General features: G+C 37.8%; 2 protein-coding genes and 1 long non-coding RNA gene across 3 annotated transcripts; 2 read left to right on the forward strand and 1 right to left on the reverse strand.

Annotated features, from left to right (window-relative positions):
* The first annotated feature begins 686 nt into the window (after nt 1-686).
* LOC139785886 (uncharacterized) lies at nt 687-3027 on the forward strand. Its single transcript, XR_011722116.1, has 6 exons — nt 687-1118; nt 1244-1411; nt 1531-1710; nt 1772-1955; nt 2054-2283; nt 2612-3027. It is a non-coding gene; the product is annotated as an uncharacterized lncRNA (long non-coding RNA).
* Nucleotides 3028-7854: 4827 nt separating this feature from the next.
* Nucleotides 7855-10606, reverse strand: LOC139785884 (uncharacterized). The gene is made up of 2 exons (XM_071725048.1): nt 10542-10606; nt 7855-8428 (listed from the first exon to the last, which is right to left on the reverse strand). Exons 1-2 carry the CDS (start codon nt 10604-10606, stop codon nt 7855-7857), a joined length of 639 nt encoding a protein of 212 aa, XP_071581149.1.
* A 453-nt stretch (nt 10607-11059) lies between these two features.
* On the forward strand, nt 11060-16954 carry LOC139785885 (uncharacterized). The gene is made up of 3 exons (XM_071725049.1): nt 11060-11159; nt 16168-16288; nt 16381-16954. Exons 1-3 carry the CDS (start codon nt 11060-11062, stop codon nt 16952-16954), a joined length of 795 nt encoding a protein of 264 aa, XP_071581150.1.
* The last annotated feature ends 1360 nt before the right edge of the window (nt 16955-18314 follow it).

Here is an 18314-nt window from a genome sequence, read left to right on the forward strand (position 1 = left end):
CAGAGATGTCACACTGAGAAAAAAATATTTAGATGAAAAAAATATATTTATTTAGATTGCTGTCAATAGCTTATTTACTTAATATAATACACATATTTATTTAAAATTAGATATTTTTACTTAATTTAAATAAAAATATTTAATTCTAAATAAACATGTGTATTATATTAAGTAAATAAGCTATTGGCAGCAATCTAAATAAATATTTTTTGGATCTAAATATTTTTTTTCTTAGTGCAGAAATCCGATCAGTGGTCCCTACGCATACATAGAGGCGTCACGTACATGAGTGCTCAGCGGCGCTGATTCGCTGAACGCTCATGTACGTGAGCGCCTCTATATGTGCGTGGGGACCACTATAGTCGGATTTCTCGCTGGCGCCTCTGGGTCCATGGTGGCGCCGTGTGTGCACCCTATGGTGATACCCTATCACCATTTGAGGTCGTGTTTCCAAACATTGATTGAATTCATAATTATCAAAGGACATGAATCGCTTTAGTCAGATTCATAAACAGAAAAGTCATTGCTAATGAGTCAGATGTAAGCTGCGGTCCAATACAATTCATTTGTGTTACTAAAGAATCAACAGTATTTCTTGTAGCATAAAATTTCTTCTGACCGATATGAACTTTTCTCTAACTATCCCTTTTAAATTAATAAAATGTGTGCAGTTTATACACCAACATTTCACCTCATCAGAGACGATATCAAGAAAAGGAATCAATTTTTTTCCACTATACTGTTTCCCTAGCACTGATCTATGCTATTCTTTTCTAACAAAACTGCATTGACAAATTTGTATCAAGTCAAGACTTTTTTAAGTTTCTGTTTGTTTGCCAAACTAAAATTATCAATTTTAATTCTGCATGCAATTAATTTTTTTTCTAAATTACATGTCTATATAGCGAATTATAAGGAAGCAATGCAGCGTTTGAATCGTTTGCGTGTCGAGGATTATGCATACACAACAGGGTCCGAGGAGGCTCAAGAAAAAGCTGCACAGGCTGCACATTTTTTCGCAGATCGAGCTAGTAAAGACAAAGCAACAATTGACATTATGAACGTACCTACTCTGCAAATGATACTCAATGAACACGAGTCTCAATTTTCCAAGGATCGTGAGTATCAGAAATAACCGGTATAATACGTTTATCTCGAGTCTTATGCATCAGTTACAATTATCTAGATAATTTTAACAGTACATAATTGTACTGTAATTGTAATTGACAAGTGTCCTCCGTAGCACAATATGCACCTTCAAGCTGTTCAGCGTCAAGCTATTTAGACGAAGATAGTCCGATTAGAGATAGGAGTCCGGTGAAAAAATCAAGATCCAGAAATAAGAGTCAACGATCGGTTCACGATACAAAAATATTACCGACACCGTCTACTGAACGACCACGAAAAAATGGTGATATTAATTTACATAATTTCGAGTAAAAATGTTATGACGCTTATGTTATAATACAGCTATAAAATATGTTTATTTTGCTATAAAATATGTTTATTCTCGTATATAATATTGTACAGAACGCACAGGACTAATTCCGAAAGATCAGAGTTCCACAGCCTCAGTGTCTATACGAAAGCAAAAGAAAATATATCCAAAACTGAATAAAGAAGTATCTGAAACCGAGTCTCCGAGAACTGCGACATTCGCAAACATCGGCCGAGCTTGTCCGTTGGATTTCGATAGCAACATTGACGATGGTGAGGTTGAACGATCGGGTTTAACTGTAAATTCGTACTCATTGTCAGTGATGATCTATAGATCTTGCGCAACCAATGTCGGAAGTGCAGAATGTATCCACGACTTCGGGTCTCACACGAGTAGGAAACAAAATTTCTACAAAACTGTCGAAGAAAGAATTATCTGTGAGGAAGTTTTCAAGACCTGAAATGCGCGAAAAAGAAGAACCATCTGTTGCCTTCGGTCGATACCCACGCGCACTATGGTGTGTAACACCATCATGCATTACATTATGCTCCATTATCGATTGTATTACCGTCTGACTCAATTATTCACATTTTTCGAATCGGACTGCACTTACAGATATGAAGTTACTCCTGAAGGAAATACGAAATATTAGATATGATCAACGACAATTGATCGCCGTAGTAAATGAAATGCGAACGATCCTTATATGAACACTACAGCAACAGAAACGGTGCCTATGAGTGTGTCTTTCGAAGTACTTATTACAACTTCCATTCATGACTCATAAACAGTTTATAGAATTCGACACGAAGCTCTCAGAAGATGCACAGTGCCGATCAGCATTCGTGAGTATCGATGTCTTTTTAACAAAGTTAGAAGCCCGCTGTGGTATTAAATGTAGTTTATTCATTTTTAGATACAAGCATTGTCGCGGAAGTTTGATGATAAAAAATCAGTAACAAAAAACATAACCGCTATATTAAAGAGATACTTGTCCCGCGATATAGCGTTGTTGTACAAAAAAAGTCGATGAAAAGTTTATATTTAAAGATACACAGTTTTCTGCTTGTCTACTAGATAAGACAGAGTGCATATGGTCACGAATAAATCTTAAAAATAAATAAACTAATACATACAGAATAAAATAAAAATTGTTTTGTTTCACAATTACAGACGTCATTGACGACAAAATTGATAAGCAGCTTATACCTCCGGTATCCGACAGGGAATATCTGGTGCACCTAGGAGCAGTCCTATCTAACGTGAAGGATTGGAGGGTGCCACGAGCCCATCAGCGTTCGAAAAAACCAAATTCAGCGGATGATAATGCGTGAATGATTAATGCGTTTTATTTTTTATTTCCTAAAAGTTATTAATGTCTTTTATTTTTTATTTCTCAAAAAGTTATTGATGTGTTTTATTTTTTATTTTATTTTATTTTATTAAACTTTTATTAAGTATGATTTAATTTTTTTTTAAGATTGGGTAATTACGGAACGTTGCTTTCTTTAAATTTTACGAAACCAAATAAATAACCAAATATTGTAACAAAATAAATAAATAAATACATATTTATATTAAAACATTTATATTTATGCATTCATAATTCATCATATTTACATGCCCTGGGATGTAGTGCTGGCTTGGCAGCTAACTAGATAGTTTCTAGAGACGATATATATAGCTAGAATTGGTAGCCGATTACGATCTAGTGCTTGGATAGTTTTCCATGTCCAAGATCTAGATAGCGCAAAATTACACATAGCACGAGGTGCTGACTAGTTTTACTAGATAGAATTTGGATAGTAAATAAGAAAACTGGCTTTCCCCGATCCTTTTCCGGATCTGAATTTCCACACGGGAAGTTTACATCAAACTAAAATAATGTACTATTTGTTATAAAAATAACAAATAAAACTTAACTATTTATATAACTTAACTATAAATATATGATTAAAATACCTGAAGATATCATTTTCATGCTGAAATGACTTAGAAAACTTCCAATTTCGAGGCATATTATAATACGAAGTGACAACGTATCTTACATAAAGATATAAACAGTTCGCTTAAAGGTTATAAGCTTTGATAAATAATAATAATGACAGCAACAGTAAAAATGACAAATATGTATCAGAAACGTACATATGGATGTTTTCTATTAATTGTATGTACATAACATGTTTTCTTTACGGTTTCAATTTTCTTACGTTTGGCCAAGTTTTGACGCTTTGGCCCCACTGTACGAGGGTTAGAATCGGGTCAGAGTCGAGTCAGAGTCGGGTTAGTGTCAGGTTGGTTTATTTGTTTCCACCGGATCAGAGTTACACCAGGGTTGCAGCAAGGTTGAACATAACCAACTATGCAAAATATCAGCTATATACAACAGTAGCCTGATATTAAGATTATGCGACTAAGAACATCATAAAATATCATAGATCTGAGAACGATAATGTTAATTTTACAGTATCAAGTAATATGCAGAAATTAATATGCAGAAATTATTTTTTATTTCAAGATCGGCGACGAAAATCAGCACAAAGATTATCCCGTTTGCAACACGACAGTAACCTTAACTCGACCCTTGTCGTTTTCACCCATCGACATACGAGGGTCGTTCAATAAGTCATTAGAAAATTTTTCGTGCAAAATTGAAAAAACTGTACCTTGTGTTTTCGATACTACAAACGCCATCTCTTGGATTTTCTAAGGACTTCTTGAACGACCCTCGTATAGTATGGATTACGCTCAGGTATAGAAAAATATGACCGGTGACTCACACCGGTGGAAGAAAAGAGATAGCGACTGGTAAAGGTCAAGCTGTCTCTTTCTATCCAATAGTATATAGACAAAGAGGGAACAAGGTCAACCCTACTGCACACTTTTTGAAGGCTCTCATATAGGGATCGCGTAGTCTATATGTCGATGTGTCCACCGAACCTCATTTGGACCTTACCTTAAAATTTTGTTGGGTAAGGTTCACAAATAGGTAAGCTAGGCCGGTTCTAACCCAAGTGTAGGTGCTCGAGGGGGGGTGAGGGGCGGAGGGGTATACCGCGGGGGGGGGTTTACCGCGGGGTAAGGGGCGGGGGGTATACCGCGTGGTGAGGGGCGGGGGGGATATACCGCGGGGGAGGGGGTACCGCGTTTACGGGCGCCGCGGGGAGGGGGAGGGGGGAACCGCGTTTTCGCCGCGCCGCGGGGGAGGAATCCGCGGGGGAGGAGTCCGCGGGGGAGGGGTTCGCGGGGTGAGGGGACCCGCGTTCGCGTTTTCGCCGCGCCGCGGGGAGGGGTGACCGCGTTCGCGTTTTCGCCGCGCCGCGGGGAGGGGTGACCGCGTTCGCGTTTTCGCCGCGCCGCGGAGTCCGCGTGCAATGGCCGCGTCGGTCCGCGTGACGTCACACGGCACGCTCCCGCTCGCGTTATCTCCCCCTCGTAGATGTTCTCTCGCGCCCCCGTCCCCCGTTCGCGCGCGTCTTCTCGTTCGCGCGGTCTCTCTCCCCCGTTCGCGCGGTCTCTCGCTCCCGGCCCTCATTCTTTCTCTCCCGTTCGCGCGCGTCTTCTCGATCGCGCGGTCTCTCTCCCCCGTTCGCGCGGTCTCTCTCGCTCCCGGCCCCCATTCTTTCTCCCCCGTTCGCGCGCGTCTTCTCGCTTGCGGCCCCCATTCGCGCTTGTCTTCTCGCTCCCGGCTCCCGTTCGCGCGCGTCTTCTCGTTGGCGCGGTCTCTCACGCTCCAACTCGGGTGATCTCGTTCATTCATTCTCCATTATATTTAAACTTATTTAATGTATAAATAATATTATATGTTAAGCTTTTTTAAACATATTTAAATTATAATGTTTATATGAATCATATATAATCTTTTTTTACTATTTTTATAAAATTATTTGCCCTATTTAAGCATCACTATTACTAGCTTATCTAAAGAGAATGGAATCGGCGAAATAACGGAAAACAGATTTTAAAAATTATTTTATATTTTATATTTTAAATTTTGAAGTTATACATTTCTTCAAATAATGTATTTGAGGTATTTTCGAAATAATTTTACCAAATTTTCGGCTCGTAGATACGCATTCCGAACAAAATTTGTAAATCGAATATGTCTTCCTCGCCGCTCTGCTCCCATATTAGATCGTTGGCTTCACGATCAATCGATCTGAAATAGCGAGTCCACCTTTGATGCTCCAAATTCAAGAAGCCATCGATTCTCACCTCATCACGATATATCTGTCGCTGAAATCAGATTACATAAAATTAAAAAATGTTAAAAATATAAAGATACGAAGTATACATACCTGGCCACGAAGAATTCAAATTCTCACCATGTCTGTAACGCGCACCTCAACGATGGGTATGTTATCAACCCATACTATCTGTAAAAGTTATATACCAGTTAATATTTACAAATTTGCACTTTAATCGCGAATTGTTATACACACCCCAGTCGTTGGATAAGATATTTGAATCACATCTTCAATATAAGCCATTATATAGCAGTTATGTAACAAAATGCATGTAATAAGCCGTATGTTTGCAAAGAGAGACTGTGCTCTGACCCGAGGCAGAGCTCAATTTATAGGGAACGAAAAATGTAGAGAGAGGGTTGTACGTGATTTATCTGCGGCATTGAATAAAACTAGCTGTCATACTTACCGTTGCATCTTGCAATCGCGGGTGGATACTCTGAACCGCTATCGAATATAATGAGAAGCGAGGATGCGCGTGATTTATCTGTGGCATATTATGTTATGCGAAAATAATCCTCGCGAGAAAAAAGACAGCTATTGAACAGCTATCAAACAACTAAAACATCTTTAAAAACAACTAAAAACAACTAAAAACACCTATCAAACAACTAAAAACAGCTATCAAACAACTAAAACATCTTTAAAAACAGCTATCAAACAACTAAAACATTTTTAAAAACAACTGAAAACAACTATCAAACAGCTATCAAACAACTAAAACAGCTTTAAAAACAGCTATCAAACAACTATCAAACAACTAAAAACATCTTTAAAAACAACTAAAAACAACTAAAAACAACTATCAAACAGCTATCAAACAACTAAAACAGCTTCAAAAACAGCTATCAAACAACTATCAAACAACTAAAAACAGCTTTTGAACAGCTAAAACAGCTTTTGAACAGCTTTTGAACAGCTAAAACATCTATATTATACTACAAACTATGTGGGAAAAGGAAATAAAACATTTTATATATACATATATAGTTTATTTTAAAAAATCATAATTTTTTCTGGTGTCGCGACCACCAGTTAAATATTTTCAATACATTTTGTAATGCGCAATTCTTAACATGTTTTTCACATCTTATAGTATTAGTAACATCTAGATTATTTAAAGATTCGATATCTTCGTAATCGGCATCCAAAGTCTCAATGTTTAGATTTTTTCTCGCTTTATTCTCAAGTAGATCCACCAGCCATTCTCGTTTCTGGCACCCCTTGACGTACACAAGAGTCGACATCTCGTCGCCCTCTCCAAGCACGGCCGATGTAATTAGATGTTTCGCCATGCTGTATGGCACGTTTCCGTTCTCCCATCGTAGTCCATTGTGATTTGCAATCAACCAAGAAGCGCATGACTTGTCGGATTTCATGAGGAGACTCCATGGCACGGGACATGTAAAAATGTAATGCGCCAAAACGGTCCCGTTTCTCAGAACCGCCACCTCCTTTACGACAAATTTCATCCTGACGGTGAATCCTTGCAGATCGACAAACGTTGGTACGATCATGACGAAACGACGGAGCAATCTGTATCTTATCGCGGTACATCAGTGTATCTTATATCGCAATACCCGCTGATATTGCAATTTACATGATTTTGCGCACTACGTACGACAATGGACAGTATTCGATTACGCGATCATGCAAGATGAGACAATAGGCGGTAGTATTTGCCGGTACATTCTCTTTGCAGTCAAATTCTATTCGCACATCCACGGTGGCGCTCTTGACAGATTCGTTTTGTCGCGAGCAATCGATGACAACAAAAGGTCTTTTTGTCAGGAATGTAACCACGGTGCAAAGCGTATCGAAGCAGTCGTATCCGTAATAAGCTTTACGAAAACGCGCATACATATCGAAAAGGACGGGCTTGGAAAAATTCCCCGTTCGCGCACGTCTTTTCGCTCCCGTCACCCATTATAGTTAGATCATTTTTATATTATTTTAAGTGATTTATTTATTGGAAATAAGAGGAAGAATATTTAATAATTTATATGAGACAGATGAGAAAAACGTTTAATGATCGCGCGACGAGTGCGGCACGCGCATTCTTATCGAGAGTTACCGCTCTGTAATTCTAAACCGCTGACGGTGGACAAGGGAACGGTAGACAGAAGGAAAGATAATTTTAGATACAGTGATATGCATTTTAATATACATTTATTTCTCATGTAATGCATCGTGTATAATATTATCTGCAGCATACGCCAACAGTTCACAATCAATAATTGAATTTTTATCATAAAATTCATGCAAGATTCTAACTGCATTACATTTATCGGTGATACAATTTTGGCGTAAAATGGTTACAAATTTTTTAAATTTTTCACTTACGCCATGAACATTTTGGTATAGTTGAAAATACACATTCTCGACGCAATGTTCTAGTTCGAACAGGAAGAGTACGGTTGACGGTTTCATGTACAAGCTGGTGTCGCACGATGTCAATTTTACAATATCTGCGTCACGTATTTTAACGAGTTTCAGATCTCGAAACGCTAGCGATGATGGCGCTGGTGACTGCACGAGTCGCTGAATATCTGCACGTTTTTCGATGAATGTCACCCACGTTGCATGAGGCAGAATTATCCGATTGCCTCGGTTATCGCCAATAAGTATATCCACAGAGTACATAGGTCCCACGTTGATTCCAACATCCAAAAATTTATACGCTGTCGATGTCAAGGCAAATCTCCTTCCCAAAATACGAGGCGTATAACGGGGTTTATCAAAACTGAAAAAATACAATTATGTTTATAAAAGTTTTTTTTTGCACAAATATATACGAAAATTAGCAGTACTTACTCATTGTGCTGTTTCTCGCACGTTTCATCCTGAATCGGAACGTAGTAGTTCACACCGTGAGTGTTTATCGTATCTGGAGGCTGTTTGTGACGTACTCGAACCGTATCAAACTCTTGACTGCGCGCGCTAGAATCCTCGTAGACTATTTATACATACAAAAATGTGAATCTTGCAAATAGCGCCAATGTACGGCTGCTGCATGGTGACCACCACCACAATCCACATATATGTTAAATGTGATATCTTTTTCAAGAACATTCGTAATGAGATCACCTCATCGGGCAATAGCATCTAATATGATTTTTTTTTCAAGACGTGTTTTACGTGTCTCGCGATGATTTCATCGAACACATGCAAAACTGCAAATTTTGCAATTTCGCATAAGTCAATGACGCAATATCGTTTTCAAGAACATGTCGCGACGTGTCTCGATGATTTCATCGAACACGTGCAAAACTGCAAATTTTGCAAATAGCGCCGATGTACGGCTGCTGCATTGATACAGATCAAATCACCGAAAGTCAATGGCGCGATATCGTTTTCAAGAACATACGTGTCCCGCAATGATTTCATCACACACGTGTAAAACTGCAAATTTTGCATTTTTTTTGGAAAACGCAAATGTACGGATGCTGAGATCACGGTGAAATTAGATATGATAAAAAAGCAAACGATGCATCATTAGTAGAATATAAAATGACGAATCTGGGGCATACGCTCAGTAGTCGAGAATTGGAAGTCGTGAGTACAATAAAGTATGTCAGGAAGAGGATCGTGTAATAAAATGTGTTTTGTAGAAATACCGCGAGAAATTAAATTGAAGAGAGCGGTGATAAATGTGCGATCAGTGGATAATGCATGTTTCGCATGGTCAGTGGTGGCTGCTCTGCATCCAGCCCAAAGAAATGCAGAACGGGAATCGTCGTATCCTCATTACACGTCGGTGCTAAATCTTACAGACATTGACGATTTTCAATGACGATGGATCAAATTAAACAGTTTGAAAATCACAACGATATATCAATCAACGTCTTCAGCATCGAGAAAAAAAACAAGGAACTTGCTATCCTGCCAATACGGGTTACTGGTCGAAAGATGGACAGACATGTAAATCTGCTGTACGTGCAGGACCCACGAGACAACAATGGTGGGCATTTGCGTGGATCAAGAACCTATCCCGCCTCGTGAGCTCGCAAATCAACAGGCACCGTGGTCAGAAATACTTTTGCGATCGGTGAGTATACATTCTAATAAATAATAAAAATAATTTTTACGTAAAAAAATATATAAAAAATTTCATTATTTACAGATGTTTGCACTATTTCTACACGAGCGACAAATTGGAAGCCCACACCGTCGACTGTCAGGAGATGAACGACTGCGCGATCAAGTTACCGAGCGATAACGACAAGTGGTTGGCTTTTAAGAATCACAGCAGGCGTGCATAAGATCCAAACAACACAAGGTGTACACCGAAACGAAAATAGCTTTAAGTCTGTACGATGATAAGCGATACATTATACTCGGTTCTACCGAGACGCTGCCATGGGGGCATTATAAAATACCATCGTAAATATATATTGTAATTACATTTAGATATTTATGAAAATAAATGACTCATTTGTATGTATAATATGTTTTTATATTGTAATACATTCTTACAACACATTATTCTTGTGTATCCATGAATTGTGTGAATTATCAATGTATATATGTATATATGTAATGTATGTAGTAGTATAACATATAAATGTATGAATGTATGTATGTAATGTAACGTATGTATTATATTAATGGAAGGAATATTAATAAAGATATTCTACATATGTGTATTTCATATTTTTTTATTATATACTTTATATGTATTACATATTTCAAACACTTTACACGTCTAGCAATCGCAGACGATCCACCAGCTCGTTGGGGTCATCCCAGTGCACGTAGTCGATCTTATTGTCGGTTAGCGTCATCGCGCGAGGCGCGAATAATCCTTTTCCGGATTTTTTCTTCTTGGATTCGGTCGATATCAACGGTGAGATTACCCACTGATACTTGTATCCCCTGTTGCCCTGTACTCGCTACACAGATGAATTGCGGCTTGATGCATCTGTGCAGATGAATTGCTGTACAGATGAATTGCTGCACAGATGCATCAAGCCGCAGTAGTATGATTGAAAGTCTATGTGCAGCGATACATCTGTGTAGCGATCGATACAGTTAAAATCTGTGTGCAGCGATCGAAACAGTTAAAAATCTATGTGCAGCGATTCATCTGTGCAGCAATTCATCTGGTAAATGTGCAAATTAATATTTAAAATTATTGGAATGTGATGTGGTATAAAATATTATGACATCATAATTTTTATATCAAAGGTTTCCACAGTATGGAGGACGCTGTCCGAAAACACTTCGTTGATTTACGCCGTACGATGCATTACCGCGCCTGCTCAAAATATCATGAAGCATTGTACATGACATTTCCATGCAACATGTGCCCAATTTGCATGAAGTGAAAAAAAAACATTATCGCGAGTGGAACATTATATATAACGTGCGCAACATGGAATGGACAAGTGACGTGAACTCTACAGAGTTTCCAGACTCTGAGGATGAGTATATAATGGGAGGTGTCGCCGATGGTTTGCGTAAAGAAGATCAAGGTGTGAAATTGACGGATGTGCGACGAATATCACCGGTACAGTTTCTTCGCGATCGCGAACTAGGTATACGCGGAACCGGTCAACGCATCGCTAGATAAAGAGTCGTTATCGATACCAATTCTCCTTATAACGGGAGATCTAACGTGAAACGAAAAGTGTATCGACGGTTGCGGGACGAGTGCGTTAGCGAGGAAGAATCACGTGCAGCTCGCCGTGCTGACGTTGTGCCGTATTATATTAGGCCTATTGTTGACTATCGCTATTGGGCGACTAAAATTTATCAAAATCTCGACGATTGTGAAGCAACATACATTAAGATTCATACAGGTATTGGGAAATACGTTGAATTGGTGGTGATGAACAATTCGGTACGTATGTACCCTGGCCGTATCATTGATCCAAATAATCTATTGATGCTTGAAAGAACTTATGAACGTGACCATGATGATGATGTTAATAATTGGGAACTTAATCGCTTTAATGCCCCCTTCTTCAGCCTTCATCGTTTTATGCTTACGCACTATTGCGTTCAACATTGCAAACGATATTGTTCAGCGTGTGAACGAGTCACGTGCAAGTGCTCCATCGAAGAATGTGACGTGATCTAAAAAATAGTGCAACGAGTGCTCATAAATTCAAGCATGATCCTCGCGAGCGAGTACAGGGCAACAGGGAATACAAGTATCAGTGGGTAATCTCACCGTTGATATCGACCGAATCCAAGAAGAAAAAATCCGGAAAAGGATTATTCGCGCCTCGCGCGATGACGCTAACCGACAATAAGATCGACTACGTGCACTGGGATGACCCCAACGAGCTGGTGGATCGTCTGCGATTGCTCGACGTGTAAAGTGTTTGAAATATGTAATACATATAAAGTATATAATAAAAAAATATGAAATACACATATGTAGAATATCTTTATTAATATTCCTTCCATTAATAGGGGAGACCGGGGCCTAACCGTCGCCGGGGTTTGAACCGTCAAATCAAATATCTCGGAACCTGTATATTGTGCGAACTCGCTATTAACATTGTAAACGCTGCTTATGGTACCCATGTGACCAACGGAGTTTCGGCAGGTTACCTACCGTGTTATGATTTTTACGAGGGCAAACGTGTTTTCGGAAGGTGAAAGTTACATTTTCTGCGCGTGGAAATTTTGTAATATCTGCAATAATATTTGCTCTCCAAATCTCGAGGTACGTGATTATAAAGAGTAATGCATGCTGAACACGAATCCAGTGTAGTTTTTTCATTATCGTTGATGTCTAATATTTCGTGGGCGATCAAACCTGAAACTTGTGTTTGGGGTTAATCCGTCAGTAAGCAGTCCGGGTGCATTTCCAAGGCATTTCCGGGCATTTCCAGGCTCACTGCATATGGAATATGGATGAGACGGGAATTACAACCGTTCAGACACCGAATAGAGTCATCGGACGTCGAGGAGTAAAACAAGTCGGGCGAGTGACTTCTGCGGAAAGAGGAACCCTCGTAACTATTTTTTAATAATGTTTCGCATAAAAATTTTAAATAAATTTTTATATTTTTCTCTTAAAAAACAATTATTAAGATGTATCATATCATTTTTCAGGATTAGATGTACGTATATTAGGGTGATTCAAAAAAACCTTCTTTTTGTATTTTTCGCGATACACCCCAAAATATCAAAGCTTACCTAAAAAAAGAATTTTCCTCAAAAGGGGAGCAAAATCGAACAAGTTTTAGAGGTCGCTACCAGCGATTTTCAATATTTTCGATTAAAAAATCGGTTTTTTTTTCAAATATTCAAAATTGCATAACTTTTCGAGTTTTAATGATAAAGGCATGAAATTTTCAGAGAATCTTCGTCAATTTATGTAGTTTATGAATATTGAGTTAAAAAATTTATTTTCGGAAACAATTTTTTTACGTTTCTTTTGTTTATAATAAAAAAATAATTGTCTATAACTAATAGGCGCCAGCGATCTGGGATTTGGTTTTGATTTTAAATTACATCTGGGTAATCCAAAAACACATTTCAATAATCAAATGCTTGAACATCGGTGAATTTGTTGCTAAAAATTTGTTTAAACAACAAATTCAAAAAACCACGTTACCCGTAATGTAGAAATAATGCATGTTATAATCTTTATTTAGGTGTCTGTATTGCATTCCAACTTTTGTTGTTAAATTTAAGTTGATAGAATAATAAATTATCCAAATGCTACATATTCATTGAATGAAAATAAATTTTTTAACTCAATATTCATAAACTACATGAATTGACGAAGATTCCCTGAAAATTTCATGCCTCTATCATTAAAACTCGAAAAGTTATGCAATTTTGAATATTTGAAAAAAAAAACCGATTTTTTAATCGAAAATATTGAAAATCGCTGGTAGCGACCTCTAAAACTTGTTTGATTTTGCTCCCCTTTTGAGGAAAATTCTTTTTTTAGGTAAGCTTTGATATTTTGGGGTGTATCGCGAAAAATACAAAAAGAAGGTTTTTTTGAATCACCCTATTGAATATGTAGCATTTGGATAATTTATTATTCTATCAACTTAAATTTGACAACAAAAGTTGGAATGCAATACAGACACCTAAATAAAGATTATGACATGCATTATTTCTACATTACGGGTAACGTGGTTTTTTGAATTTCTTGTTTAAACAAATTTTTAGCAACAAATTCACCGATGTTCAAGCATTTGATTATTGAAATGTGTTTTTGGATTACCTAGATGTAATTTAAAATCAAAACCAAATCCCAGATCGCTGGCGCCTATTAGTTATAGACAATTATTTTTTTATTATAAACAAAAGAAACGTAAAAAAATTGTTTCCGAAAATAAATTTTTTAACTCAATATTCATAAACTACATGAATTGACGAAGATTCTCTGAAAATTTCATGCCTCTATCATTAAAACTCGAAAAGTTATGCAATTTTGAATATTTGAAAAAAAAACGGATTTTTTAATCGAAAATATTGAAAATCGCTGGTAGCGACCTCTAAAACTTGTTCGATTTTGCTCCCCTTTTGAGGAAAATTCTTTTTTTAGGTAAGCTTTGATATTTTGGGGTGTATCGCGAAAAATAAAAAAAGAAGGTTTTTTTGAATCACCCTAACGTATATGTATTGAAAATTCAGTGTGACGGTTAAACCCCGGCATTTTTGAGATTTCAATTTTTCCACCGTTGTCGTTTTTGCTCTATACCGGTTAAACAAAGCGACGTAGATAAAAATTTCCTATATAAATTTTGTAGCTAAAGGTTCACTCTTTACAGTGGTATACCACATTTAACTAAAATTATTTATTTTCTTGTTAAAAATCGGCACCGAAAAAAAACTGACGGTTAGGCCCCGGTCTCCCCTATAATACATACGTTACATTACATACATACATTCATACATTTATATGTTATACTACTACATACATTACATATATACATATATACATTGATAATTCACACAATTCATGGATACACAAGAATAATGTGTTGTAAGAATGTATTACAATATAAAAACATATTATACATACAAATGAGTCATTTATTTTCATAAATATCTAAATGTAATTACAATATATATTTACGATGGTATTTTATAATGCCCCCATGGCAGCGTCTCGGTAGAACCGAGTATAATGTATCGCTTATCATCGTACAGACTTAAAGCTATTTTCGTTTCGGTGTACACCTTGTGTTGTTTGGATCTTATGCACGCCTGCTGTGATTCTTAAAAGCCAACCACTTGTCGTTATCGCTCGGTAACTTGATCGCGCAGTCGTTCATCTCCTGACAGTCGACGGTGTGGGCTTCCAATTTGTCGCTCGTGTAGAAATAGTGCAAACATCTGTAAATAATGAAATTTTTTATATATTTTTTTACGTAAAAATTATTTTTATTATTTATTAGAATGTATACTCACCGATCGCAAAAGTATTTCTGACCACGGTGCCTGTTGATTTGCGAGCTCACGAGGCGGGATAGGTTCTTGATCCACGCAAATGCCCACCATTGTTGTCTCGTGGGTCCTGCACGTACAGCAGATTTACATGTCTGTCCATCTTTCGACCAGTAACCCGTATTGGCAGGATAGCAAGTTCCTTGTTTTTTTTCTCGATGCTGAAGACGTTGATTGATATATCGTTGTGATTTTCAAACTGTTTAATTTGATCCATCGTCATTGAAAATCGTCAATGTCTGTAAGATTTAGCACCGACGTGTAATGAGGATACGACGATTCCCGTTCTGCATTTCTTTGGGCTGGATGCAGAGCAGCCACCACTGACCATGCGAAACATGCATTATCCACTGATCGCACATTTATCACCGCTCTCTTCAATTTAATTTCTCGCGGTATTTCTACAAAACACATTTTATTACACGATCCTCTTCCTGACATACTTTATTGTACTCACGACTTCCAATTCTCGACTACTGAGCGTATGCCCCAGATTCGTCATTTTATATTCTACTAATGATGCATCGTTTGCTTTTTTATCATATCTAATTTCACCGTGATCTCAGCATCCGTACATTTGCGTTTTCCAAAAAAAATGCAAAATTTGCAGTTTTACACGTGTGTGATGAAATCATTGCGGGACACGTATGTTCTTGAAAACGATATCGCGCCATTGACTTTCGGTGATTTGATCTGTATCAATGCAGCAGCCGTACATCGGCGCTATTTGCAAAATTTGCAGTTTTGCACGTGTTCGATGAAATCATCGAGACACGTCGCGACATGTTCTTGAAAACGATATTGCGTCATTGACTTATGCGAAATTGCAAAATTTGCAGTTTTGCATGTGTTCGATGAAATCATCGCGAGACACGTAAAACACGTCTTGAAAAAAAAATCATATTAGATGCTATTGCCCGATGAGGTGATCTCATTACGAATGTTCTTGACAAAGATATCACATTTAACATATATGTGGATTGTGGTGGTGGTCACCATGCAGCAGCCGTACATTGGCGCTATTTGCAAGATTCACATTTTTGTATGTATAAATAGTCTACGAGGATTCTAGCGCGCGCAGTCAAGAGTTTGATACGGTTCGAGTACGTCACAAACAGCCTCCAGATACGATAAACACTCACGGTGTGAACTACTACGTTCCGATTCAGGATGAAACGTGCGAGAAACAGCACAATGAGTAAGTACTGCTAATTTTCGTATATATTTGTGCAAAAAAAAACTTTTATAAACATAATTGTATTTTTTCAGTTTTGATAAACCCCGTTATACGCCTCGTATTTTGGGAAGGAGATTTGCCTTGACATCGACAGCGTATAAATTTTTGGATGTTGGAATCAACGTGGGACCTATGTACTCTGTGGATATACTTATTGGCGATAACCGAGGCAATCGGATAATTCTGCCTCATGCAACGTGGGTGACATTCATCGAAAAACGTGCAGATATTCAGCGACTCGTGCAGTCACCAGCGCCATCATCGCTAGCGTTTCGAGATCTGAAACTCGTTAAAATACGTGACGCAGATATTGTAAAATTGACATCGTGCGACACCAGCTTGTACATGAAACCGTCAACCGTACTCTTCCTGTTCGAACTAGAACATTGCGTCGAGAATGTGTATTTTCAACTATACCAAAATGTTCATGGCGTAAGTGAAAAATTTAAAAAATTTGTAACCATTTTACGCCAAAATTGTATCACCGATAAATGTAATGCAGTTAGAATCTTGCATGAATTTTATGATAAAAATTCAATTATTGATTGTGAACTGTTGGCGTATGCTGCAGATAATATTATACACGATGCATTACATGAGAAATAAATGTATATTAAAATGCATATCACTGTATCTAAAATTATCTTTCCTTCTGTCTACCGTTCCCTTGTCCACCGTCAGCGGTTTAGAATTACAGAGCGGTAACTCTCGATAAGAATGCGCGTGCCGCACTCGTCGCGCGATCATTAAACGTTTTTCTCATCTGTCTCATATAAATTATTAAATATTCTTCCTCTTATTTCCAATAAATAAATCACTTAAAATAATATAAAAATGATCTAACTATAATGGGTGACGGGAGCGAAAAGACGTGCGCGAACGGGGAATTTTTCCAAGCCCGTCCTTTTCGATATGTATGCGCGTTTTCGTAAAGCTTATTACGGATACGACTGCTTCGATACGCTTTGCACCGTGGTTACATTCCTGACAAAAAGACCTTTTGTTGTCATCGATTGCTCGCGACAAAACGAATCTGTCAAGAGCGCCACCGTGGATGTGCGAATAGAATTTGACTGCAAAGAGAATGTACCGGCAAATACTACCGCCTATTGTCTCATCTTGCATGATCGCGTAATCGAATACTGTCCATTGTCGTACGTAGTGCGCAAAATCATGTAAATTGCAATATCAGCGGGTATTGCGATATAAGATACACTGATGTACCGCGATAAGATACAGATTGCTCCGTCGTTTCGTCATGATCGTACCAACGTTTGTCGATCTGCAAGGATTCACCGTCAGGATGAAATTTGTCGTAAAGGAGGTGGCGGTTCTGAGAAACGGGACCGTTTTGGCGCATTACATTTTTACATGTCCCGTGCCATGGAGTCTCCTCATGAAATCCGACAAGTCATGCGCTTCTTGGTTGATTGCAAATCACAATGGACTACGATGGGAGAACGGAAACGTGCCATACAGCATGGCGAAACATCTAATTACATCGGCCGTGCTTGGAGAGGGCGACGAGATGTCGACTCTTGTGTACGTCAAGGGGTGCCAGAAACGAGAATGGCTGGTGGATCTACTTGAGAATAAAGCGAGAAAAAATCTAAACATTGAGACTTTGGATGCCGATTACGAAGATATCGAATCTTTAAATAATCTAGATGTTACTAATACTATAAGATGTGAAAAACATGTTAAGAATTGCGCATTACAAAATGTATTGAAAATATTTAACTGGTGGTCGCGACACCAGAAAAAATTATGATTTTTTAAAATAAACTATATATGTATATATAAAATGTTTTATTTCCTTTTCCCACATAGTTTGTAGTATAATATAGATGTTTTAGCTGTTCAAAAGCTGTTCAAAAGCTGTTTTAGCTGTTCAAAAGCTGTTTTTAGTTGTTTGATAGTTGTTTGATAGCTGTTTTGAAGCTGTTTTAGTTGTTTGATAGCTGTT

This window comes from Temnothorax nylanderi, unplaced genomic scaffold (assembly GCF_030848795.1).
Source record: "Temnothorax nylanderi isolate EJ_2023f unplaced genomic scaffold, tnyl_v1.0 TNYL_tig0910_pilon, whole genome shotgun sequence".
In the NCBI taxonomy this organism is placed as follows: domain Eukaryota; kingdom Metazoa; phylum Arthropoda; class Insecta; order Hymenoptera; family Formicidae; genus Temnothorax; species Temnothorax nylanderi.

What these genes read in the sequence shown, in the direction of transcription:
- LOC139785884 (XM_071725048.1), bottom strand. Translation starts at nt 10,606, where the DNA reads ATGCATCAAGCCGCAATTCATCTGTGTAGCGAGTACAGGGCAACAGGG. An exon ending in GGGGATACAAGTATCAGTGG is followed by an intron (nt 8,429 to 10,541) that starts GTAATCTCACCG and finishes GTATTTTTTCAG; the next exon opens with TTTTGATAAACCCCGTTATA.
- LOC139785885 (XM_071725049.1), top strand. Translation starts at nt 11,060, where the DNA reads ATGGAATGGACAAGTGACGTGAACTCTACAGAGTTTCCAGACTCTGAG. An exon ending in TTTGCGTAAAGAAGATCAAG is followed by an intron (nt 11,160 to 16,167) that starts GTGTGAAATTGA and finishes ATGTATAAATAG; the next exon opens with TCTACGAGGATTCTAGCGCG. An exon ending in GTTCCGATTCAGGATGAAAC is followed by an intron (nt 16,289 to 16,380) that starts GTGCGAGAAACA and finishes GTATTTTTTCAG; the next exon opens with TTTTGATAAACCCCGTTATA.